Source organism: Oncorhynchus nerka, linkage group LG17, assembly GCF_034236695.1.
Source record: "Oncorhynchus nerka isolate Pitt River linkage group LG17, Oner_Uvic_2.0, whole genome shotgun sequence".
In the NCBI taxonomy this organism is placed as follows: Eukaryota; Metazoa; Chordata; class Actinopteri; order Salmoniformes; family Salmonidae; genus Oncorhynchus; species Oncorhynchus nerka.
The window spans coordinates 13,753,961-13,781,242 of NC_088412.1; the positions used below are offsets into that span (position 1 = coordinate 13,753,961).

Here is a 27,282-nt window from a genome sequence, read left to right on the forward strand (position 1 = left end):
GTGGTATATGGCCAATGTACCATGGCTTAAGGGCTGTTCTTAAGTACGACGCAACGCAGAGTGCCTGGATACAGCCCTTAGCCGTGTTATATTGGCCATATATCACAAACCCTCGAGGAGCCTTAATGCTATTATAAACTGCTTAACAACGTAATTAGAGCAGAAAGAATAAATGTTTTGTCATACCCATGGTATACGGTCTGATATACCATGGCTGTCAGCCAATCAGCATTCAGTGCTCGAACCACCCAGTTTATAAGCTATTTATAAACTGGGTGAACTGAATTTTGATTGGCTGAAAGCCATGGTACAAGAGACCGTATATCATGGGTATGACAAAACATTTAGTTTTACTGTTCTAATTACGTTGGTAACCAGTTTATAATAGCATTAAGGCTCCTCTGGGGTTTGTGATATATGGCCAATATACCACAGCAAGGGCTTTGTCCAGGCACTCTGCGTTGTGATTAAGAACAGTCCTTAGCCGTGGTATATTGGCCATATACCACACCTCCTCGGACCTTACTGCTTAAATATGTCACAACACATCTAAAAGTGTTACCCTAAATTCAAATATTGGTAGTGTTTTCAGTAGTTAATTACTTTTTAGCCATGTAGCTACTAATGGAACTACTAAGTAGGCTGGAATTTATTTTCATTTTCGCCATCAGACCTGCTTAATTCTTACTTTAAACATATTTTTGTGTTTAATAGGTTAAATTACATATTCTATTAACATCTGACTCCAGAGTAATATAGTCTTGCAATTTGTAGTCTGTGACGTTTCATATTTAGATATGATACATTTTCACAAAGTAGCTTGGATGTAGAGATCTACTTTTTCAAAGTAACTTTAGTTAAAGAAAACTACATTTTTCACAGTGTGAAGTAATTGGTAGCATGGTCAACTATATTATCAGAGTAGCTTCCCCAACACCAAGAACTGTGCCATTATGTTGCTGTGTAATCTCCTTGATGTTGATTCCTTCTGTGTATCCTGGTATCTTATTTTTGTCAGATGACTGTGTTAAAGAACACCAGGAACTTCATTCCCTCAAACCCCAATAACAAACCCCAATTACAAATCCCAATTACAAATCCCAAATCCCAACAACAAACCCCAATTCAAATCTAATTTTGAGTCCCAATATTATGTTGGCAAGTGGACACTTTTTCTTATATGATATATTTGGATAACGATATGAAGTGACATAAAAGGATCCCAAGGCCTCAAATAGACTGTAACGGTTTTCTATTGGTGAAGGAGAGTCGGACCAAAATGCAGCGTGTATATTGCGATCCATGTTTTAATAAACAAACGTAACACGAATCTAAATACAAATACTACAAAAACAATAAACGTAAAGAAAACCGAAACAGCCTATACTTGTGTAACCTAACATAGACAGGAACAAGGACACTAAGGACAATCACCCAGAATACAACCAAAGAATATGGCTGCCTAAATATGGTTCCCAATCAGAGACAACGATAACCACCTGCCTCTGATTGAGAACCACTCCAGACAGCCATAGACTTTCCTAGAACACCCTACTAAGCTACAATCCCACTAACATACACACCAAAACCCCCAGACAAAACACACCACAATAGAAAAACTCCATGCCACACCCTGGCCTGACCCAATACATGAAGAAAAACACAAAATACTTAGACCAGGGCGTGACAGAACCCCCCCCCCTAAGGTGCGGACTCCCGAACGCACCTCAAAACAAATAGGGAGGGTCCGGGTGGGCGTCTGTCCATGGTGGCGGTTCCGGCGCGGGACGTGGACCCAACTCAATAAATGTCTTAGTCCCCTCTCCTCGCGTCCCTGGATAGTCCACCCTCGCCGCCGACCATGGCCTAGTAGTCCTCACCCAGAACCCCACTGGACTGAGGAGCAGATCGGGACTGAAGGACAGCTCGGGACTGAGGCAGCTCGGGAGTGAGGAGAGAAAGCTCGGGAGTGAGGAGAGAAAGCTCGGGAGTGAGGAGAGAAAGCTCGGGAGTGAGGAGAGAAAGCTCGGGAGTGAGAGAAAGCTCGGGAGTGAGAGGAAGCTCAGGCAGGTAGATAGATCTACCAGATCCTGGCTGACTGGCAGATTCTGGCTGACTGGCAGATCCGGAAGAGTCTGGTTGACTGGCAGATCCGGAAGAGTCTGGTTGACTGGCAGATCCGGAAGAGTCTGGTTGACTGGCAGATCTGGAAGAGTCTGGCTGACAGGCAGATCTGGAAGAGTCTGGCTGACTGGCAGATCTGGAAGAGTCTGGCTGACTGGCAGATCTGGAAGAGTCTGGCTGACTGGCAGATCTGGAAGAGTCTGGTTGACTGGCAGATCTGGAAGAGTCTGGCAGACTGGCGGCGCTGGGCAGACTGGCGGCGCTGGGCAGACTGGCGGCGCTGGGCAGACTGGGAGCACTGGCGACGCTGGGCAGACTGCCGACGCTGGGCAGACTGGCGGCGCTGGGCAGACTGGCGGCGCTGGGCAGACTGGGAGCACTGGCGGCGCTGGGCAGACTGGGAGCACTGGCGACGCTGGGCAGACTGGCGGCGCTGGGCAGACTGGCGGCGCTGGGCAGACTGGGAGCACTGGCGGCGCTGGGCAGACTGGAGACTCCGGCAGCGCAGGAGAAGAGACAGGCTCTGGCTGCGCTGAACAGGCGGGAGACTCCGGCAGCGCAGGAGAGGAGACAGGCTCTGGCTGCGCTGAACAGGCGGGAGGCTCCGGCAGCGCAGGAAAGGAGACAGGCTCCGGCTGCGCTAAACAGGCGGGCGACTCCGGCAGCGCAGGAGAGGAGACAGGCTCTGGCTGCGCTGAACAGGCGAGGCGCACTGAAGGCCTGGTGCGTGGTGCTGGAACTGGTGGTACTGGATCGAGGACACGCACAGGAAGCCTGGTGCGGGGAGCTGCTACCGGAGGACTAGAGTGTGGAGGTGGCACAGGATGGGCTAGACCGTGAAGGCGTACTGGAGATCTTGAGAGTAGTGTTGGCACAGGACGTGCAAGGCTAGGGATGTTCACAGGAGGCCTGGTGCGTGAGGCTGGCACCAACTTCACCAGCCGACTAACACGCACCTCAGGACGAGTATGGAGCGCTAACCCAGGTGCCATCAAATCCCCGACACGTTCCGTCGGTCGAATTCCATGCAAAAAGCACCAACACAGCAACTCCCTCATTTCTCTCTCCTCCAATTTCCCCATTAACTCCTTCACGGTCTCTGTTTCGCTCACCTCCAACACCAGCTCTGGTTTTGGTCTCCTCCTTGGCTCCTCACGATAAACAGGGAGAGTTGGCTCAGGTCTGACTCCTGACTCTGCCACACTCTCCCTTAGCCTCCCCCCCAAGAAATTTTTGGGGCTGATTCTCAGGCTTCCGTCCGCTTCGCCGTGCTGCCTCCTCATATCTGCGCCTCTCAGCTTTCGCCGCCTCCAGTTCTTCCTTGGGGTGGCGATATTCTCCAGCCTGAGCCCAGGGTCCTTCTCCGTTTAGGATTTCCTCCCATGTCCAGAAATCCTTATAGCGCTTCTCCTCTTTGGGCTGCTCCTGCCTGTTGACACGCTGCTTGGTCCGTTGGTGGTGGGTGATTCTGTAACGGTTTTCTATTGGTGAAGGAGAGTCGGACCAAAATGCAGCGTGTATATTGCGATCCATGTTTTAATAAACAAACACGAACTTTACAAAAAAAACAATAAACGTAAAGAAACCCGAAACAGCCTATACTTGTGTAACCTAACATCGACAGGACCAAGGACACTAAGGACAATCACCCACAATACAACCAAAGAATATGGCTGCCTAAATATGGTTCCCAATCAGAGACAACGATAACCACCTGCCTCTGATTGAGAACCACTCCAGACAGCCATAGACTTTCCTAGAACACCCTACTAAGCTACAATCCCACTAACATACACACCAAAACCCCCAGACAAAACACACCACAATAGAAAAACTCCATGCCACACCCTGGCCTGACCCAATACATGAAGAAAAACACAAAATACTTAGACCAGGGCGTGACATAGACTCTTAGAAAAAAGTTTTCCAAAAGGGTTCTTCAGCTGTCCCCATAGGATAACCCTTTTTGGTTTCAGGTAAACCTTATGAGTTCCATACAGAACCCTATGTGGAAATGGTTATTCAAAAGGTTCTCCTATGGGGACAGCCAAAGAACCCTTTTAGGTTCTAGATAGCATCTTTGTTCTAACAGTTTTCAGTAGGCAGTAGGGAATCCTTGCAAGTAAAAATAACAAAGAGATAATGATTAGCTATAATGTGATGCAGTCATGTTACTGTATAACCCTCTATAATGTGATTAGCTATAATGTGGTGCACCTTTGCTGTCTCTTTGGTTTTATGTCTTCAAGTGTTTTGGACTGTGTAACTAATGTCACATGCAACAACTTCATTCAATATAATAGGCCATTTTTGGAAACTGTTCTCTCAAACCACTCCATTGGCAACTGTCTAGAGATCAATGCTTGACGTGGAATGAAAAGGGAGCCGGTACTCATGGTACTGTACTGTATACTCACAGAGATCCGGTACTCCAGTACTCAGATCTGGTAACCCAGCACCGGTCCACATCAACCATTGGTCTAGACATTGATTGCTGAGGGGGCTCTTTTTCTCATCTGTAACTTGGATGAGAGTGGAGGAAGCAGCCTACTACAGTAGCAGAGCTGTGCATGCAGACAGCACTGGATGATGTCAGGGCTAGCCAAAACTTTCTCCCACCAGGGGCGGACTTAGAGAATTGGAGGCCCCAGACAGAGGCCAAAATGTTAGCTGAGTTGAGTGCTTATCATCTGTATTCTAGTTTGCTCATTATATTAAGGATTTTTTGCATGTATTTTGCTCTTCACTCGTGTAGTACACTCTTAGAAAAACAGTTCCAAAAGGGTTATTTGTGGAGGGATAGGGTTCTACCAAGAACTGTTTGGATCAGAAGAACCTTTTTTGGAAGACAAGGGTTCTTTGTAAGTGAAAGGGTTCTACCTCGAACCTTTAACATCCTAAGAACAATTTTTGGAAGAAAGGGTTCTTTGATGATTCTTTGAATGGCAAGAAGGATTCTTTGGAAGGCAAGCAGGGTTCTACATTTAATCATATATAACATTTCCTAGCAACCCTTCATAGACAGTTCTAGGAAGAATGTTTAGATGATGCAACTTTGAAGCTTCCCACAGATTTAGCTGCTGGACCAACCTACTGAAGCAAGAAAGAAGGAGAGCAGTGAGCTGAGCAGCCCGCAACAGCGGATCATGTGGAGGATGGGGGTTAGTAGGTTGGGGGGGGGGGATCGAGCGGAGAAATATATATATTTAAATTACTATTATTTTTTATTTTCATTATGCCCAGTTCACGGGGCATCTGATGATGTGAGGCCTGAGGCAATTGTCTCTTCTGCCTAATGATAAGTCCGCCACTGCCTCCCACGCGCTATATGGCATGACCAACTAATTGATGCCCCAACGTTTCAACGATTAAATGTAATTTCTCTAATGCTTCAAGGATGAATAACAGCAAATCCAGCAAGTGCTCGGCTGCTCTTACAAGTCAAGTGGCACTTCCCATGGGCCTTTAAGTAATGACCTGTCCCCAAATCTGAATGTGGCATTTGTTTGCGCCCCCATCCCGCTCGCATAATGAATGAATTAATGTATGTTGGGTGTGTGTGTGTTTGTGTGTGTGGGTGGTGTGTGTGCCTGCCTGCACTCTAGGGCCTTGTGGGTAATCCCAGTCTTATGGAAGTCAGCAGGTGTTCAAATGTTCCCTTAACGCCCCAGTGGGAGAGCCCCCGAAGACAAGAGCTTGGTCACACACTTGAACTTGAATTTAATCAAGGGAGAGCATCCTTTGTGGTGATGGTGTGCAGCACTGATTAGCTTTGGAGATTGAGAGCCATTACAGAAGGTTGGAGTCTGCTAATGACTTAAGTGCTGTTGCTTTTTCCTTGAGGAAGTGATTTATATGGACCGGGTACTTCCCCTGAACCTTGGAGCACCCAACAGTGAATGGAGACACTGATAGATCCATAGATCAACGATTCACTGATAGATCCATAGATCAACGATTCATATCACTCCACTTTGGCCCCATCACGATGTATATCTCTGATATAATGATTTACAGTCTCTGTACGTTGGGGTGCTTTCTAATGTTCAAAGGTGTCTATATCCTCATCAATCTTGATTAAAAGGTCAAATGTTTTGGTGGCGACATTGTTATTAGTGCATGTTGCATGTTAGGTTACTGGATGATGTAATACTTACTTCTCTTAATCCCATGGCATAGAAAGACAATACAAAGTTTGAAATAAACAACTAGAAAATGTCAATTTCCTGAGGAAAATATGTGTGCTTGCTTCAGCAGTCTAAAAGAATGGCGTGTCCGGATACCTGTATTTGCATCTTATATAGTAGGCAGTTTGGTTATGTGAAAATATGTTTTATATTGATATTTGTTGCTTCCTGCATACAGTTTTTATAAACATTATGTTCTAAAAAAGTACACAGTAATACTGTAATTTAAAAAAATCTTAAATATCCAAGTTGTCTGGACTTCAAATTGGGAAATTGTTGAGCTGACATGAATTATTATTCCCCTAACCCAATGATTTTTACTCAATGTGAGTTGAAAAAGAATGAACTGAAATATTGTAATTTGCAACACAAATAGCTGATTTGATCACGAGAGTAATGTTTGCTGACACTTACAACATAAAATACTGTTTTGGCTTAAACAGGTGTTTAATTAACATATTACCCAGTATACCTTTCTGCAAGTTGTATTATACTTATGATTTATTTAACCTTTATTTAACTAGGAAAGCCAGTTAAGAACAAATTATTATTTACAATGATGACCTACCCTGTACAAAGCTGTGCCAATTGTGCGCCGCCCTATGGGACTCCCAATCACGGCCGGATGTAATGCAGGCTGGATTCAAACCAGGGACTGCAGTGATGCCTCTTGCACGGCGATGCAGTGCCTTAGACCGCTGCGCCACTCTGTCGGGGATCAGTTACAACTGAAACATGTATTGCAGAGGCTGATGCATTTAACCAGATGTAATAAATGGATTTGTTCTAACCCTTAATGAGATTTGTGTTGTACCTGTTTATGTGGTCTGTGGTTACTCGATTTGATAGACCTACCTGTTTGGTCCATCATATGGATCATGACTGAAACTAGTTAGGAGTCAAAGGAGACACTAGTCTGTCATAAACATACTTGGCTCAATCAAAATCAAAATAAAATCAAAGTTTATTTGTCACATGCGCCGAATACAACAGGTGTAAACCTTACAGTGAAATGCTTATTTACAGGCTCTAACCAATGGTGCCAAAAAAGGTATGTGTGTGTGTGTGTGTGTGCGTGCGTGCGTGTGTGTGCGTGTGTGTGTGTGTGTGTAGGTAAGTAAAGAAATAAAACAACAGTAGAAAGACATTTGAAAAAAGAGTAGCAAGGCTTTATACAGACACCTGTTAGTCAGGCTTATTGAGGTAGTATGTACATGTAGGTATCGTTAAAGTGACTGTGCATATATGATGAACAGAGAGTAGCAGAAGCATAAAAAGAGGGGTTGTTGGGTGGTGGGACACAATGCAGATAGCCCGGTTAGCCAATGTGCGAGAGCACTGGTTGGTCGGGCCAATTTAGGTAGTATGTACATGAACGTATAGTTAAAGTGACTATGCATATAAGATAAACAGAGAGTAGCAGCAGCGTAAAAGAGGGGTTGGGGGTCACACAATGCAAATAGTCCGGGTAACCATTGGTTACCTGTTCAGGAGTCTTATGGCTTGGGGGTGAAAACTGTTGAGACGCCTTTTTGTCCTAGACTTGGCACTCCGGTACCGCTTGCCATGCGGAGGTAGAGAGAACAGTCTATGACTGGGATGGCTGGGGTCTTTGACAATTTTCAGGGCCTTCCTCTGACACCGCCTGGTGTAGAGGTCCTGGATGGCAGGCAGCTTTGCTGTACTGGGCCGTACGCACTACCCTCTGAAGTGCCTTGCGGTTGGAGGCCGAGCAATTGCCGTACCAGGCAGTGATGCAACATGCTCTCGATGTTGCAGCTGTAGAACCTTTTGAGGATCTCAGGACCCATGCCAAATCTTTTTAGTTTCCTGAGGGGGAATAGGCTTTGTCATGCCCTCTTCACGACTGTCTTGGTGTGTTTGGACCAATCTAGTTTGTTGTTGATGTGGACACCAAGGAATTTGAAGCTCTCAACCTGCTCCACTACAGCCCTGTCGATGAGAATGGGGACATGCTCGGTGCTCCTTTTCCTGTAGTCCACAATCATCTCCTTAGTCTTGGTTACATTGAGAGATAGGTTGTTATTCTGGCACCACCCGGCCAGGTCTCTGACCTTCGCTCTATATGCTGTCTCGTCGTTGTCGGTGATCAGGCCTACCACTGTTTACACTGTATAAAGTAATTGTAAAGGATTATACAAGACCTGATTGATGAATAATCCATGTCATTTAATTAATAGGATTCAAGAAGTTGGACAAATGTAACTACAGTTTATTTGCCCAATGTTACCTAGACACTCATATACACTACATGGCCAAAAGTATGTGGACACATGCTCTTCGAACATCTCATTCCAAAATCATGGGCATTAATATGGAGTTGGTCTCCCCTTTGCTGCTATAACAGCCTCCAGTCTTCTGTGAAGACTTTCCACTAGATGTTGAAACATTGCTGCTGGCAGTTTCTTCCATTCATCCACAAGAGCATTTGTGAGGTCGGGCACTGATGTTGGTCGATTAGGCCTGGCTCACACTCTGAGTTTTCAATTCATCGCAAAAGTTGTTTGATGGGGTTGAGGTCAGGGCTTTGTGCAGGCCAGTCAAATTCTCCCACACCGATCTCAACAAATAATTTCTGTATTGACCTCACTTTGTGCATGGGGTCATTGTCATGCTGAAACAGGAAAGGACCTTCCCCAAATGATTGCCACAAAGTTGGAAGAACAGAATCATCTAGAATGTCATTGTATGCTGTAGAGCTAAGGGTTGTAGCCCGAACCATGAAAAACAGCCCCAGACCATTATTCCTCCTCCACCAAACTTTACAGTTGGCACTATGCATTTGGGCAGGTGGCGTTCTCCTGGCATCCGCCAAACATAGATTAGTCTGCAAGATGGTGAAGCGGGATTCATCACTTCAGAGAATGCGTTTCCACTGCTCCAGAGTCCAATGGTGGCGAGCTTTACACCACTCCAGTCGATACTTGGCATTGCGCATGGTGATCTTGCGGCTGCTCGGCCATGGAAACCCATTTCATGAAGCTCCCGATGAACAGTTCTTGTGCTGAATTTGGAACTCTGTAGTGAGTGTTGCAACCGAGGACGGTTGATTGTTACACGCTACGTGCTTCAGCACTCGGTGGTCCTGTTCCAAGAGCTTGTGTGGAATACCACTTCGCGGCTGAGCCGTTGTTTCTCCTAAACGTTTCCACGTCACAATGACAGCACCTACAGTTGTCCGGGGCAGCTCTAGCAGGGCAGACATTTTACAAACTGACTTGTTGGAAAGGTGGCATCCTATGACGGTGCCACGTTGAAAGTCACTGAGCTCTTCAGTATGGGCCATTCTGCTGCCAATGTTTGTCTATGGAGATTGCATGGCGGTGTGCTCGACTTTATACACCTGTCAGCAACGGGTGTGGCTGAAATAGACAAATCACTCATTTGAAGGGGTGTCCACATACTTCTGGCCACGTAGTGTGGGGCTGTGATTTAGCACCTGGGACTTCGGCGCCGCTCACTGTTCAATAACACTAAAAGGCTCATCCTGTCTAATGGGGTACCTCTGTGACGCATGCAGGGAAAGGCCCCCCACTCTGCTTCTCTATCTGAATCCATCTTGTTACTTTATTGACCTTTTATTTCAATCTTTGCACTGTCCCTATGCACACACACACACACACACACACACACACACACACACACACACACACACACACACACACACACACACACACACACACACACACACACACACACACACACACACACACACACACACACACACACACACACACACACACACACACACACTTTCACACACTTTGCCCGCTAATGAAAAGGAAGGGAAATTAGATGATGTCACCTGACAAACAGTTCTGTAATTGCTTTTGAAAAACAACTGTCTTTGTCATCAGGGATTCTGCAATGATTCCCTGTTGAAGTCCACTTAATTTATCCATTGAAGAAGGACATGGACTGGGGCAGGGATAATCATTATAACGCATTAGTCATGTTATCATAATTCATACCAATGTTGTCTTTTGGTATGTGGACTAGGTAACTTGTAGATGAATAACGTAATGATGAACCCTTTATAAACCCTGTGTTATCTGTGATCATTGAGACACAGTCATACTCATTAACTCAGATTACATTAGAGGAGTTCAAAACCATGATTAATTGTATAAAATAAGGACATGTAAAAAATCATATTCTTACGAGTTGAAGTTGTTGCAGTGATTGTATTGATGATGGTAATACATGCTCTTTTATTTAACTGCTCAGATAATTGTAAACCTTTTTGAGTAGAACAATCGGCCGTATTTGAGTTTCAGCATGACAGTGGAATTGACTGGGGTACTTGATCCCTATGTCTCTTGGTTGAGTAGCACCAACCTAGGAGTGGATGGGACTGCAGTATACCTTCATTCCCAGCAGATGGCCCTGCCTACTAGTACTTTGCTGTGGCTTATCAATTTGTCATTTGAAAAATAGCATGCGTGTAACATTTTTGGAAGCCTTTGAAATATTTATTGCGAGGGATGGTTGTCGTGGCCATTCATTAGATTTGCTCCTGGTTAATTAATGACCTCAATGGAAATTTGGATATCAAATTGTCCAAATGACTGGTGGATTTTGTGAATGGAGCACTTAGTGACTAAAGAATGACGTCATTGCAAAGCCATATCCCTTATTAGTGTGCCAAAAGTAAGGGGTGTCATCCGATTGGCTCGCAGGAGCATCTTAGTGACGGGATTGGCCGACGCGAGATAATTAAACACCTACACAGTCAATGCACAAATGCAAGCAGTGGATATATAGGCTTGTGCATTGGTACTGCGTGCTACAGATCCAAGAGTTGGTCTTCAAAGTGAGAGAAGTCAACTTAGGCGTTTCCTACAAAGCTATATATTTTTTGGGGCCTGGTTATTAACACAAAAGGTAAGTGGAGAACTTGAACCAGATCCACATGGTGGAGACTGTGTATTTGGATGGTAGGTTGACTTAATGGGGTTGTGTCTGAGGACTCTGTAACTCGGTTGGATATGGAGAGTGTGGACCTGCATTTTGGCGCAGTGTGATGGTGACGGTAATGGGATTGAAGTGTGGCCGTAGGGGTCACAACTCTCCTTCAGCTCTGTGGTGGAGGCAGAACAGAAAAGATGGAAAGAAAGATGAGAGAGAGAGAGAGAGAGAGAGAGAGAGAGAGAAAGAAAACTGAGCAAGGGTGAGTGAGAGACCAAAGAGTAAGAGATGGAGATAAAGAAACAGTGAGTAGAATGGAGAGAGGGAGAGAGATGGAGTGCTTGTGTGTGAGAAAGTGGTGGCAGCTCATTACACTAATGTACTGGTCCTACCCTGGGAGTTGGCACGCTGGCTGGAACCACTATCCCCTCCTCACAGCGGCTAGCTAACGCTACGTCCCCTCAGTTAGCACCAACCGACAGGCTTGGACCCCCGTCATTCCTGGACACGCCAAGGGCTCCTACTCAGAGAACTACCCTTCCTGTCCTGTGCTGTGCTGTACCAAATATTATGAGACTGGAGGAATAGTTTTCTCCATGGAGAAGAGTAGAAGCTGTTTGCATGGAAGGTGTCATGGGGAGACAGAAGGATGGATGGATATGCAGCTTGAGAGATCAGTGCTACTGAACTGAGCTAGTGCGGTAAAGCTGAGTCTGCTGTCAATACATCTTCTAGCAGCTCATTTCAAACTTAACGAAGGAATCCTTTAACCAACAGTTTTATTGTGTTACATTAGCCGTACAATGCTTAATCTCATTCTGGTAAAGGTATGCTGAATGTTTTTGTGTTAGCGACCTGCTTCTCTCATTGTCACATGTAAATGTTAATGTAATTGCATCACTGATGGGACTGTCTCTTTGCTGTAGGGGACCATGGTTATGTTGAAGATCTCTGCTTTCCTTGTTGCCTATGCCTTGGTCATTTGCCAGATGTACAGCTCACAAGCAGCCCCCACCAGGTGAGCCCGACGGACATACAGAAATGTAAAAAATGACACGAGCACACACACACTTGTGTAATCTGACATGAACAGATGGATAGGACGTGCTGCCATATATAACTGTATTATTTAAGAATGAAAATTAGAGTTTCATTTTTTGGGGAAATACTTTTTCTGTGATAAAAGTTACATAGTACACATGTTTTGGTCTGTAAATTGTTGATTTAGAAACTGTAAGAAACACATAAAAGTGAATATGTTCCTTATCCAATATCCCAGAAGTGCACTCCAGTTAAAGGGACAGCAATCGATGCTTAGGTTACGTTTCCCTGGCACTGTTTCCACATGCTAACATTGTTGAGCTTCACAATCAATTTGAAATACTTTTGGATGATCTGATCATGATACATGAAAAATGCTAATATCAGTACCATGACTTGATTGGGATTTGTGTCAAAAATGCTAATATCAGTACCATGACTTGATTGGGATTTGTGTCAAAAATGCTAATATCAGTACCATGACTTGATTGGGATTTGTGTCAAAAATGCTAATATCAGTACCATGACTTGATTGGGATTTGTGTCACAAATGCTAATATCAGTACCATGACTTGATTGGGATTTGTGTCACAAATGCTAAAATGTTAGCATGTGGAAACCGTGCCAGGGAAACTAAACGAAAGCATGGATTGCCGTAATACCTGCTTAAAGGGTAAGGAAACAAATGTGTAATTTTGTAATTTGGCTGAACTATCCCTTAAAGTGTAAAGGGGACTGTAATTACATTTGCAGAAAGAAAAAACACCACACAACAAGAGTGATTTAATTTAGGAGAGATGAATGAGACCCGTAAAAACATCCAAGCCACTCCCCGTTATAAATCTGAACTAGGTCACACGTCAGCCCTTTTAGATGGACTACTCTTAGCAGATGACTATTTTCCATGTTGGCTGGGGTCCATTCCAGTCCCATATCTTCAGACTCGGTGATGCTCTGAGGATCTTTTCTCCTCCAGGTGAAAACTCTAGTTGAGTTTTTACACTGATCCCTGTGCATCACCCATCCCATTTCTTCCTCATCTAGAACAGGCATAGAGTCCATGACAGACCAAGTCACGCTCACGGACTACGAGGCACGGAGGTTACTCAACGCCATAGTCAAGGAGTTTGTGCAGATGACAACTGAAGAGCTGGAGCAGCAAGTGACTGAAGGCAATAGGTACAGACCACTGCTTTTTCTTCCTGCATTTCTAACAGCCTGAGTTTGCCTCTTAGCTACCAATTAATGGACTGATGATGAATTAAACGTGATGCTCAGAATTGATGGTCAGAGCTACTTTTATATTACCTGTGTGGAGAGACGTCTTCTAGCCACCTGCCGTTTGATTGAATCCATTTGGAGGTATGTGCTCAGAGGAATGGTTACTAACTCCATCTCAAGGACAGAGGTCCAGATCCTAATCCCTCCCAACTGATTCTCTGTCGTAACCCTCCCACATGGATAAGTTTGACATTCAGTTATTTGAATGGATGAATGTTAACAGTGTGTTTGCCTGCTGCAGATATTATATTATGCCCAACTGGATGGATAAGTGCATGGTCTCAATTAGTGGAGATGGAAAGAGTTGCATGACAACAGGAAGCTACCCGTTCTGTTCTGTTTGGGGTGATATGAGGGTGGGTGTGAAGATACAATGAAGTTGGAGCATGGGGGTTGAAGCATGATATTTTGGAAATGTTAATTTCTTGCCTATGACAGCACGTCTGACAATGCATTGTGTATGAGACATGCATGAATTAAAGGGGGATGACACAGTACTAACATGAGAGAGAGAGAAAGTGTGTGTGTGTGTGTGTGTGTGTGTGTGTGTGTGTGTGTGTGTGTGTGTGTGTGTGTGTGTGTGTGTGTGTGTGTGTGTGTGTGTGTGTGTGTGAGAGAAACCTGCATGGGTCCCGCTACTATGAGCCTGTTTTCTGCATGTTTGTCTCTCCCCTCTGACAGCATTGAAAGACCCCTAACCAAGCGCTGCTCCAACCTCAGCACCTGCATGCTGGGCAAACTGTCCCAGGACCTACACAAATTACAAACGTTCCCCCGCACAGACGTGGGCGCGGGCACGCCTGGCAAGAAACGCAGCGCGCCCGAGAGCGAACGCTATGCAAGCTACGGGGAGACACGTGACAGCATCTAACCCTTCCTCCTGTTCCCACTCTTTTTCACTTTTCATTTGAATTGTCCTCCTGGTTTTCAATCTCCGTGCATGTGGATTTTGCCTGCTTGACATTAGAACGGATTTCCCATCGCAACGCCCCCGTGATTTTTTTCCCTTCTTCTTTTGATAATTCCTTCCCCCTTTCGGCAGAGATGGACGTTGTATCTGTTTAGACAATCGAAATGAGAACTTTATTTATATAACAATTATTCAAAAGAATGACTCGAGATGTATAGAGTTTTTTTTTATGAGTGTATATTCATATAATTTGATTGCGTTACAAATTCCTCAAATCTCCAAATTCATGAGAGATAACGTACGTAATATTCAACCATAATACATGGTTTCTTTATGCGGTAACATGTTTCTTCTTCAATAAACCTATTTTTATACCAGGAAGACTTTTACCTTTTATTCTTAAGAAATGTAATGTTAGTACTTATTTATTTTTTGGAACTTTGACTCTTCCAACAACTGCATTCAATATTTTTTGAATTGCAGTATAGAATAAATCCTAGTTATAATAGCAGTTCCAATATCCTTGAACTGTCTCTAAAACCCTCACCAAGTCTCAAGGTAAGAATTATGACCAACTGAAAAATTCTAATGATCGAACATTTCCAGAGACTATTAATCCTCTGTCTACTTATGTGTGTGTGTGTGTAATAGTGCACTTGTGTAGGCCATCTGTGTGTGCTTGAATATGTGTATGTTTGTGAGTGTCTGTCATGAGTGTGAACACGTGTATTGTATGTGTACGAGGTGCGGAGCAGGGCCCACCATTAACCCTGTCTCCATTCCTGAAGCAGCATTACAACACAGAAGCGAGCCTGTAACACAGCCACCTGCGTGACTCACCGCCTAGCAGATTTTCTGAGCCGGTCGGGGGGCATGGGCAACAGTAACTTTGTCCCCACTAACGTAGGCGCTAAGGCGTTTGGCCGGCGGAGGAGAAACACACAGATGTGAACATTCCAACAACCTTCAGGGTGAATATTCCTCCTCCTCGCTGTCCTTTCCGTCTATGTTCTTTTGGCTTTATTTCTATTCTCTAGCGTTTAGTGAAATGCCTGACCAATGACCAATGACTGTATATCTGAATGAACAAAACCATCGATCACGTGTGAAGACTCAACAGACATTTGAAGACAAGAAAGCCAGTTAGGATGGTGTCTCGTGTGGTTGATTTATGTAGAGATGTGCAGTTTGAGCTACTCCAGGAAGTGATGTTGCAGGCTAGTTCAGTGTTGCCTCCTCTCATTGAGTGTCTCAAGTTCAAGGCCGACCGGGGTACTGCAGTCTGCCATTAGCTACTATAGAACATTATCCTTATAGCTTCTTCTGTATGTCCAAGGACATACATCTAGTATAATAGAAGCAATTATTAGTTCCATGATTGTCTACAAAATGTGTATTTATTTACTCAAGGATTGACTACAAAGATTGCCATTTTCCTCTTCACTAGAATGGGGGACCCTATTTTCTGCAAACAATGCCTGCAATACTGTGGTCGGCCTTGAACTTTGTGGCTTCAATGAGAGGGAGCATTAGAAAATATATATATATATATATCTTTTAAATGAAGATTTTACATATAGATTGATTTCCTGTGTTGATGAAAAATAATTGCTTGGTCTTCTTGTTTGCTCAGAGGACTTAAGTTTTGTGGCTGACAGAAGATGCTGGGCACTAAAGTTGTTGACTTGTATGTTCTCTCCCTTCCTCTCTCTCTTCTCTTTCAGATGTTGACCCTCCTTAACGCGATGACATCAGAACATATCTGGGAGAAAACAACAAAACAAACAGAAAAAACACTGGCTTTATTATCCACTCCCCCACAGTCTACACAAAGAAACCCCTTCAGGACTCCTCTCATTCCCATAATGTTATGAACCTTTCATTTTGCTTTTTGCAAACTAGAGGGGGGAAAAATGAAAAAAATGACAGCAACCTATGTTATGTACATTGACAGCTGAATCCGATTCCTTTTTTTTATACATTAAATTAATTTGAAATGAATGGAGAAAGCATGAGGGCTTATTTATGATTTATTATCTATTGTCTTAGAGCACATTTGTACCATGTGACCCATTTGCCCTGTCACTCATATACCCCCTGTCCCCATGGCAACTGTGACCCGCAGGGATAGACATTAAAGATCAGCTTTCCCTTGGCTCCCTCACAACTGCTGTCTTGTGCCTTGATGTAAAAACACTTTACATGACATGATTGTCCAGTATGTTTCAAGATTATAAGAAGATTACAAAGAAGAGAATGAAGATGAAAAATATTCAAGAGATTAATATTGTAACAATTGTGAATTTCAGCAAGATTAAAATGTATTTTAGATACATTTGGGTTTGGGGTACTTGTGTTGTTCTTCAAAAGTTCAAAACTGTTGTGTTGATATTATATGACCTTTACATGGGATGAGTGGCTTCAGTTCCAGACCATGCAGATTTCTCTAACTCTGGAACCCTTTTGTCTAACACGGAAACATGAATTCTGCAGCAAAGAAATCTGTTCTAACTTCACTGTAAACCCCAATGTGCTGTCATTACTCAAAACTTTTGAAGAAATCCGGGTACTGTTACTAAAAGTGATTTTGTAGTCAATACTCAAACCAGTGGAGTCACTGTGACCCTGTAGGGATCCAGATTTGAATTGCATGAGCTTGCCTTTTTTTAATAATGCCCTCACTAAGCCACGCGTCCAATATAATTTCCCAGTATACCTTGCTTGCCTTTGAGTGAATTGTAGAGTTACCATCCATGACCGTATTTGTTAGTGACTGAGACATAGTTGTTGAATTACTTTGTCATGTGGCCTAATTATAGTCTTAATGGCAATGCCTTATTTTGAAGCCTACCTTTACCAATATAAAGCAACCTGAAACACATCAGACCACATCAGGCCTATAAGTAGGGTCACAAAATTCCCAGATTTCTTAACATTCCTGGTTGGAGGAATTCCTGGAACCTTCCATCCAGGCTATCTGGAAAACCAACCAGAATTTTGCAACCCTACTTGCAAGTCACATTATACTGACTTGTGAAGTGCTGTGCAATTCCAATTGAAATCCAACCAAAGTTAAGCTATCCAATGGCTGGAATATTTATTTACCATCAACCTGAATAGATAATGAGTATCGGGCTTAGGAACAGTGTGAGGAGAATACTTAAACCATTTCAATAATGGGCGCAAAATAATTGAACTAAATGATTGGATTAGTTTGAAAAATGTATGTTATTCATATTTTTGTAGCATAAGATTAATCAGAGACTTAATATTTACATTTACATTTAAGTCATTTAGCAGACGTTCTTATCCAGAGCGACTTACAAATTGGTGCGTTCACCTTAAGACATCCAGTGGAACAGCCACTTTACAATAGTGCATCTAAATCTTTTAAGGGGGGGTGAGAAGGATTACTTTATCCTATCCTAGGTATTCCTGAAAGAGGTGGGGTTTCAGGTGTCTCCGGAAGGTGGTGATTGACTCCGCTGTCCTGGCGTCGTGAGGGAGTTTGTTCCACCATTGGGGGGCCAGAGCAGCGAACAGTTTTGACTGGGCTGCGCGGGAACTGTACTTCCTCAGTGGTAGGGAGGCGAGCAGGCCAGAGGTGGATGAACGCAGTGCCCTTGTTTGGGTGTAGGGCCTGATCAGAGCCTGGAGGTACTGAGGTGCCGTTCCCCTCACAGCTCCGTAGGCAAGCACCATGGTCTTGTAGCGGATGCGAGCTTCAACTGGAAGCCAGTGGAGAGAGCGGAGGAGCGGGGTGACGTGAGAGAACTTGGGAAATATATATAATAATATAATAGTATATATATATAATAATATACATGCAAAAACACAGATATTAAAAGCAATCCTCAAAAAAAATCAACCTGCAGTGGAGCATGCTCGGTAAAAAGTTCATTTGTTATTATGACTTTAAAAAAATTGAGGTGATGTGACTTCTCGTTTAGTTTTGAGTCAGTACCACATAAATATTTGAAGTAATATTGACTTTTCATTGACTTTGAGTTGAACTTACGAGAAGCATTTGAGTAAAAATTGCCTTGGAGTTTAGTGCACTCCACGCCTTTCACACTGTTCTAAACACACACAACTTATTCATCTGGTTTGGTGACACAAAAAGGTCAGATTTTGACATCCATTTCCATACAAAAGACAAACCTTTCATAGTAAATCACAAAAATGGAAACAAATATTGTCCTATTGTCCCCAAACTATCCTATTCCAGCTCAACATGAATTCTCTTAGGAGGAGAGAAGTCAGGCATACTTTGTCCCAGTCACTGGCCTACCAAAATAAAGGAAACACCAACATAAAGTGTGTTAATAGGGTGTTGGGCCACAACGAGCCAGAACAGCTTCAATGATCCTTGGCATAGATTCTACAAGTGTCAGGAACTCTAATGGAGGAATGAAATGTCATTCTTCCATGAGACAATACATCAGTTGGTGTTTTGTTGATGGCACGCTCCAGAATCTCCCATAAGTGTTTAATCGAGGTGAACTCTACCACAGCGTATAGTTTTATTTTTATTTTATTTATTTCACCTTTATTTAACCAGGTAAGCAAGTTGAGAACAAGTTCTCATTTACAATTGCGACCTGGCCAAGATAAAGCAAAGCAGTTCGACACATACAACGACACAGAGTTACACATGGAGTAAAACAAACATACAGTCAATAATACAGTAAAAAAAAACAAGTCTATATACAATGTGAGCAAATTAGGTGAGAAGGGAGGTAAAGGCAAAAAAGGCCATGGTGGCAAAGTAAATACAATATAGCAAGTAAAACACTGGAATGGTAGTATTGCAATGGAAGAAATGTGCAAAGTAGAAATAAAAATAATGGGGTGCAAAGGAGCAAAATAAATAAATAAATTAAATACAGTTAGGAAAGAGGTAGTTGTTTGGGCTAAATTATAGGTGGGCTATGTACAGGTGCAGTAATCTGTAAGATGCTCTGACAGTTGGTGCTTAAAGCTAGTGAGGGAGATAAGTGTTTCCAATTTAAGAGATTTTTGTAGTTCGTTCCAGTCATTGGCAGCAGAGAACTGGAAGGAGAGGCGGCCAAAGAAAGAATTGGTTTTGGGGGTGACTAGAGAGATATACCTGCTGGAGCGTGTGCTACAGGTGGGAGATGCTATGGTGACCAGCGAGCTGAGATAAGGGGGGACTTTACCTAGCAGGGTCTTGTAGATGACATGGAGCCAGTGGGTTTGGCGACGAGTATGAAGCGAGGACTACCACAGCGTATAGTGTGGACTACCACAGCGTATAGTTTTCAAGCTCATCAAACCATTTAGTGACCACACTTGCCTTGTGGATGGGGGCATTTACATCATATCTGGGCATAGCCATGGTAGCCAAAATAATGGCCTGCCCAGGATTTTTGTACATGACAAAGTATATTGAACATGAATTGCTTAATTAACTCAGTAACCACACTTGTGTGAAAGAACCTGCTTTCAATATACTTTGTATCCCTCATTTACTCAAGTGGTTCCATTATTTTGGCCAGTTACCTGCATGTTAGTAACTATGTTGAAGAAAACAAACACATTAATATGAGTTCGAATAGGGCCTCCCGGGTGGCGCAGTGGTCTAAGGCATTGCATCGCAGTGCTAGCTGTGCCACCAGAGATTCTGGATTTGAGCCCAGGCTCTGTCGCAGCCGACCGCAACTGGGAGGCCCATGGGGCGGCGCACAATTGGCCCAGCGTCGTTATGGAGAGTTTGGCCCGCAGGGATATCCTTGTCTCATCGTGCATTAGCGACTCCTGTGGCGGGCTGTGCGCAAGAAACACTGACCAGGTCGCCAGGTGTATGGTGTTTCCTCTGACACATTGGTGCGGCTGGCTTCCGGGTTGGATGTGCATTGTGTCAAGAAGCAGTGCGGCTTGGTTGGGTTGTGTTTTGGAGGACGCATGGCTCTCGACCTTCGTCTCTCCTGAGTCCGTACGGGAGTTGCAGCGATGAGACAAGACTGAAACTACTAACAATTGGGAAGAAAAAAGGGATAATAACTTTAAAAATATATGAGTTTGAATAACATTAAACAATGAAATAGAAATAGACAATATGAATGAATTTCTCAATATAACAGCCAAACCTAGCAAGTGTTCACTTGTTCTTGCTCAGGCTTTGAAAGCTTTGTCATTCATCATCTCAATCAGATAATTAAAGTGTAAATATTATGATAAGATTGTTTTAGCTTGAGAGGCACAAGCCTTCTCCAACCAACAAATGTGTGACCAGTTGTTTCTCCAAGTCAATGAAGGCTTGTTGGGATTATATTTCATTTCCATTTTATGATATCTATTTTTGCATACACCCACCTCATTATTGTGGAAAATCAATTACTATATTCCTATAAATAAAATACAACTACGACAGTCGTGATGGAAACAGGTAGTTTCGATACCATTTTATAAATGCTGACAGATCATTTGACATGGTAGGGTCCTTTTGTGTCGCTAAACTTAATCATGCGAGAAATGGTGGTGGAAACGCCTTTATGTGAAAATATTGCGAGAATAAGCATATCTATGTCAAATTGGATTCACTCGATTATATGGTGTGTGGTCCTCCCACTACGACTACGACTCGGGAAACCATGCAGTTTATTTGGCTACAGATGAAATACGTTATGATGAACTTCACAGGCTGGGGAAAGTGCACAGTGATCTTGATGCTCCTTTTCAATAAATATTGAGGGTCTTATTCGGAAAGTATTCAGACCCCTTGACTTTTTCCACATTTTGTTACGTTACAGCATTATTCTAAAATTGATTCAATTGTTTTTTCCCCCTAATCAATCTACACACGATATCCCATAATGACAAAGCAAAAACAGATTTTTAGACAGTTTTGCTAATTTATTACAAATAAAAAACTGGAATATCACATTTACATAAGTATTCAGACCCTTTACTCAGAACTTTGTTGAAGCACCTTTGGCAGCAATTACAACCTCAAGTCTTCTTGGGTATGACGCTACAATCTTAGCACACCTGTATTTGTGGATTTTCTCCCATTCTTCTCCACAGATCATCTCAAGCTCTGTTGGGTTGGATGGGGAGGATCATTGCAGAGCTATTTTCAGGTCTCTCCAGAGATGTTAGATTGGGTTCAAGTCCGGGCTCTAGCTGGGCCACTCAAGGACATTCAGAGACATATCCCGAAGCCACTCCTGCGTTGTCTTGGCTGTGTGCTTAGGGTAGTTGTCCGGTTAGAAGGTGAACCTTCGCCCCAGTCTGAGGTCCTTAGCGCTCTGGAGCAGGTTTTCATCAAGGATCACTCTGTACTGTGCTCCGTTCATCTTTCCCTCAATCCTGACTAGTCTCCCAGGCCCTGAAAAACATCCCCACTGCATGATACTGCCACCACCATGCTTTGCCATATGGATGGAGCCAGGTTTCCTCCAGACGCGATGCTTGGCATTCAGGTCAAAGAGTTCAATCTTGGTTTCATCAGATCAGAGAATCTTGTTTCTCATGGTCTGAGAGTCCTTTAGGTGCTTTTTGGCAAACTCTAAGCGGGCTGTCATTTGTCTTTTACTGAAGAGTGGCTTCTGTCTGGCCACTCTAACATAAAGGCCTGATTGGTGGAGTGCTGCAGAGATGGTTGTCCTTCTGGAAGGTTCTCCCATCTCCACAGAGGTACTCTGGAGCTTTGCCAGAGTGACCATTGGGTTCTTGGTCATCTCCCTGACCAAGTCCCTTCTACCCCGATTGCTCAGTTTGGCCATGCGTCCAGCTATAGGAAGGGTCTTAGTGGTTCCAAACATCTTCCATTTTAAAACTGACCTTCAATGCTGCAGAAATTGGTTGGTACCCTTCACCAGATCTGGCCTACGGACAATTCCTTCGACCTCATTGCCTGTTTTTTCCCCCTTAGACATGCACTGTCACTTGTGGAACCTTATATAGACAGGTGTATGCCTTTTCAAATCATGTACAATCAATTGGATTTACCATAAGTGGACTCCAATCAAGTTGTAGAAACAACTAAAAAATGATCAATGGAAACAGGATGAACCTGAGCTCAATTGACTCTCATAGCAAAGGGTCTGAGCACTTATGTAAATAAGGTATTTCAGTTTTTTATTTTATTTTTTATAAATAAGCAACATTTTCTAAATACCTGTTTCCACTTCGTCCTTATGGGGTATTGTGTGTAGATTGATTAAATTGCTTTTTCCCCTAATTTTCCCCTGCTTTTTCCCCTTATCCCAATTTTAGAATAAGACACGAACGTAACAAAATGTGGAAAAAGGAAAGGGGTCTAAGTACTTTCCACTGTAGATGGGAGAGTTTGAGGGGAGCAAACAAGATAACTAAAGTAAAATATACTGTGTTCGTAAAATGTATATAGTATGTATGTTGTTGTCCATTAGTTTACTCCAATTAGGAGAGGGGTGGTAGGGTTAGGGGTGGTAGGGTTAGGGGGAAATAATGAAGAAAAATATATTTTAAAAAAGAAGTATATATACACTACCATTCAAAAGTTTGGAATCACTGAGAAATGTCCTTGTTTTTGAAAGAAAAGCATATTTTTGGTCCATTAAAATAACATCAAATTGATCAGAAATACAGTGTAGGCATTGTTAATGTTGTAACTATTGTAGCTGGAAACGGCAGATTTTTTTATGGAATATACATAGACGTACAGAGGCCCATTATCAGCAAACGTTATTCCTGTGTTCCAATGGCACGTGGTGTTAGCTAATCCAAGTTAATCATTTTAAAAGGCTAATTGATCATTAGAAAACCCTTTTAGCACAGCTGAAAACTGTTGTCCTGATTAAAGAAGCAATAAAACTGGGCTTCTTTAGACTAGTTGAGTATCTGGAGCATCAGCATTTGTGGGTTCGATTACTGGCTCAAAATGGCCAGAAACAAAGAGCTTTCTTCTGAAACGCATTAGTCTGTTCTTGTTCTGAGAAATGAAGGCTATTCCATGCGAGAAACTGAAGCGCCTGTACACTACTCCCTTCACAAAACAGTGCAAACTGGAGGTCCCGGTGCACAACTGAGCAAGGGGACAAGTACATTAGAGTGTCTAGTTTGAGAAACAGACGCCTCACAAGTTCTAAACTGGCAGCTTCATTAAATAGTAACCGCGAAACACCAGTCTCAATGTCAACAGTGAAGACGTGACTCTGGGATCCTGGCCTTCTAGGCAGAGTTGCAAAGAAAAAGCCATATCTCTGTCCATTGTCTGTGTTCTTTTGCCCATTTTAACCATTATTTTTATTGGCCAGACTTAGATGGACCTTTTTCTTTGCAACTCTAGTTCCCCAAGTCCACATATCCAGGGCTGATACAGACATACCCAAAACCACTCAAAGCTGTAACTGATGCCAAAGGTGTTTCTACAAATCAAATCAAATCAAATGTTATTGGTCACATACACATATTTAGCAGATATTATTGCGGGTGTAGGGAAATCAAATCAAATTTGATTGGTCACATACACATGGTAAGCATATGTTATTGGGAGTGTAGCGAACTGCTTGTGCTTCTAGTTCCGACAGTGCAGCAATATCAAACATGTAATCTAACAATTCCACAACTACCTAATACACACAAATCTAAGTAAAGGAATGGAATAAGAATATATACATATAAATATATGGATGAGCAATGAAAGAGCGGCATAGGCAAGATGCAATAGATGGTATAAAATGTTGTATATACATGAGGTGAGTAATGCAAGATATGTAAACATTATTAAAGTGGCATTATTAAAGTGACTAGTGATCCATTTATTAAAGTGGCCAATGATTTCAAGTCTGTAGGCAGCAGCCTCTCTGTTTTAGTGATGGCTGTTTAACAGTCTGATAGCCTTGAGATAGAAGCTGTTTTTCAGTCTAGCTTTGATACAACTGTACTGACCTAGTACCGGGGTGAACAGGCAGTGGCTCGGGTGGTTGTTGTCCTTAATTATCTTTTTGGCCTTTCTGTGACATCGGGTGCTGTAGGTGTCCTGGAGGGCAGGTAGTTTGCCCCCATGCATTGTGCAGACCGCACCTCCCTCTGGAGAGCTTTGCGGTTGTGGGCGGAGCAGTTGCCATACCAGGTGGTGATACAGCCCGACAGGATGCTCTCAATTGGACATTTGTAAAGGTTTGTGAGGGTTTTAGGTGCCAAGACGAATTTCTTCACCCTCCTGAGGTTGAACAGACGCTGTTGAGCCTTCTTCACCACATTGTCTGTGTGGTTGGATCATTTCAGATTGCTGGTGATATGTATGCTAAGGAATTTGAAGCTTCTCACCTTTTCCACTGCGGTCCCGTCGATGTAGATAGGGGCGTGCTCTCTCTGCTGTTTCCTGAAGTCCACAATCACCTCCTTCATTAAAAAGTATTGACTCAGGGGTGTGAATACTTGTGTAAATGAGATATTTCTGTATTTCATTTTCAATTAATGTGCGAACATTTCTAAACACCTTCTAAACACTTTTCCCTTTGTCATTGTGGGGTATTGTATGTAGATGGGTGAGAATTGTTTTCAATTTAATCCATTTTGAATTCAGGCTGTAATAACAAAATGTGGAATAAGTCAACGGGTATGAATACTTTCTGAAGGCACTTAGGTTCCAGGCAAAGGTTCTTTGGCAGTGAAGACTACATATGTTTTAGAAGTCTAATGTCACTGATTGTGTGCGATCGACGCTACAAACAATATGTGCCCTTGGGCCCGTATTCATAATGCATCTACAGAGTAGGAGTGCTGATCTAGGATCAGGTCCACCCCCAGTCCATTCATTATAATATAAAAGGCTAAACTGATCCTAGATCAGAACTCCAACCCTGAGAGGCTTTATTATCAATATGTGCCTTTGTGTTTTTAAGTTCCTCTATGCTTTTTATCAGGATAGAGACTAGACAGAACTGTGGATCTGTACTCCATTCCCCTCCGGCAGTAGAGAGGCCTCATCTGTCTTTTATTTTTATTTTACAACCTTTCTGCTGTCCTCGTGCTTTCTCAGTCTCTCTGTCTGGGCTGGAAGCAGCTCCGGGGTCGTCTGGACGTGCTGAAATCAGCATAGAAATGACAAAAATATTCCATATTTTGATAACTGAAGTTGAGGGCTGTATTGGGGGAGAGTTGTGCATCTTTCTCGGTAATCGATCCTCTTCGCCAATGAGAAAAAACGGACCTAATATTGAACATCTGCATTTCCTTGGGTCATTTCAGTTGGAAATTAGATGGTTCGTAAGATCTAGCAGCAAACTCCAATTTCCAGATAGAAGGATTTACCCTCGCTCCAGTTCCCAGAAACACCACCACAACCCAACTCTTGTTTAAAAAACGATGACATCAGTCAGTTAAACAGCCAGTATAAGTGAGGATTATCTTCCCACCTTGCAATGTGACTCTCTCTGCCACATATAGCGACTACAAAACACTTTCCTGTTGGTTATGTCAGGAAATAAGGTCAAATTTAAGGGGAAATTAGCATGTTTGCTGTCATCTGAAACTCAATACGTATTAATCCTACTCTCATGCATGCCATAAAATAGATAACTTGTGTTTGTGTATGTGTGTTTGTATGTATGTTTGTATGCGTGCGCTCGTGCATACCTTCCAAATATAAAAGACCAATCATTCACGCAAACATATAATAACCATGGCTAGAAGTTTTTTCTGGACCTTGTGACCAGAGCGGGAAAAACACTGGTCCTAGCATTAACATTAGAGGAAATGCAGACTGACCAAAGCCTCCATCGGTTCCCTCGTAACACGAACCACCAGAACTCCCGTTTATATTTTGATTCCCCTCCTTCTTTTTTAAAGCTCCCAATTTTTCTAGCAGGTAGTCATTTCCAAGCAGACATGCAACCAGACACACTGAAAGGCTCATGGTAAAAGTCCAGAAACAACACACTCACAGCCGACCTCCTCTTACCTTCCTAAAACCCCTTTTTCTCCTGTGACTTATCAGAGGAAGGTAAACACCATTTTGCCGTGGCAGAAATGTGATTTCATTCTGCTGCGATAGCAAGTTCTGCCGTCTAGCTCTTTTCTTCTCCCCCTCCTTCTTTTCCCACATCTGGATCCTAGTTCCTCATTTATTTATGTAGTATGCCTTTTTTTGTGGGACTTTAAAAGTCCTTTACCTTTTTCCCTTGGCAGTTTCTCCACCAATTTGACAATTAGATTTTCGCCATAACTGTTGAACTCGGCAATTACATGCTCGACCACAGAGTCTCTCCAAAATAGAGCGTTACGGCTCATATGGCACACCGAAATAAAATAGTTTTCATGTCTGTTTGGACGGCCGCCCAGCTAAAACTATGCTCAGCCGCTTGACTGACAGAGGGATGTGGGCTTTTTTCTCCCCAAGAAAAATCTTAGGGTCACGAATCCTGACCAAAGACTGAGGCAGTTGAGCTCCCAGTTCCTCTGCGGGCTGCGAGGAGAGAGGAGGTTGCAGGGCAGGGACAGAGGCTTGTGCCTCGACAATGAAAACTCCAGGGGACACTTAACATTTAAGATGCTGATCTGAGGCTGGGGTAAGTCTGGCAAACACTCCCTCCTATTTGCTGACTGGGAGATCACATAAGATGGAATGGGGGTCTTGTGAGGTTGTCTGTACTTCTTTAAGAGACTAACTTCAATGTAACTTAATGATGGGATAAAATTGAGAGTTGTCTATTACTTAAGTCTTAGAATCATTCGCCTCATACACACACCAGTAAGCTCATCAGTAGAAAGTGGAGCTCATGGCATCTTTGAGACTGTTTCTAACTGTTACTGCTGTTACTGTGTCGGTTGATACAGAGCCTCTGCACTCTAAAAAAT

The 27,282-nt window shown here is 43.1% G+C and overlaps 2 protein-coding genes across 3 annotated transcripts in view; both read left to right on the plus strand.

The window, feature by feature from the left end:
- The first annotated feature begins 11,108 nt into the window (after positions 1 to 11,108).
- On the plus strand, positions 11,109 to 16,786 carry LOC115144748 (calcitonin-1-like). 2 transcript variants are annotated; one of them, XM_029685791.2, is made up of 5 exons: positions 11,109 to 11,216; positions 12,167 to 12,258; positions 13,326 to 13,460; positions 15,264 to 15,443; positions 16,197 to 16,786. In XM_029685791.2, exons 2-4 carry the CDS (start codon positions 12,173 to 12,175, stop codon positions 15,421 to 15,423), a joined length of 381 nt encoding a protein of 126 aa, XP_029541651.1. In that variant the 5' UTR covers positions 11,109 to 11,216; positions 12,167 to 12,172; the 3' UTR covers positions 15,424 to 15,443; positions 16,197 to 16,786. The 2 variants fall into 2 exon arrangements, with proteins under 2 accessions (XP_029541651.1, XP_029541652.1); XM_029685792.2 differs by lacking the exons at positions 15,264 to 15,443; positions 16,197 to 16,786 and adding an exon at positions 14,244 to 15,254.
- A 9,839-nt stretch (positions 16,787 to 26,625) lies between these two features.
- Positions 26,626 to 27,282, plus strand: part of LOC115144776 (protein inscuteable homolog) — a 99,080-nt gene continuing 98,423 nt past the window's right edge. The window contains exon 1 of the mRNA XM_065002983.1: positions 26,626 to 26,993. The gene's annotated coding sequence lies outside the window, so the exon portion shown is untranslated. The remainder of the gene's footprint in view (positions 26,994 to 27,282) is intronic.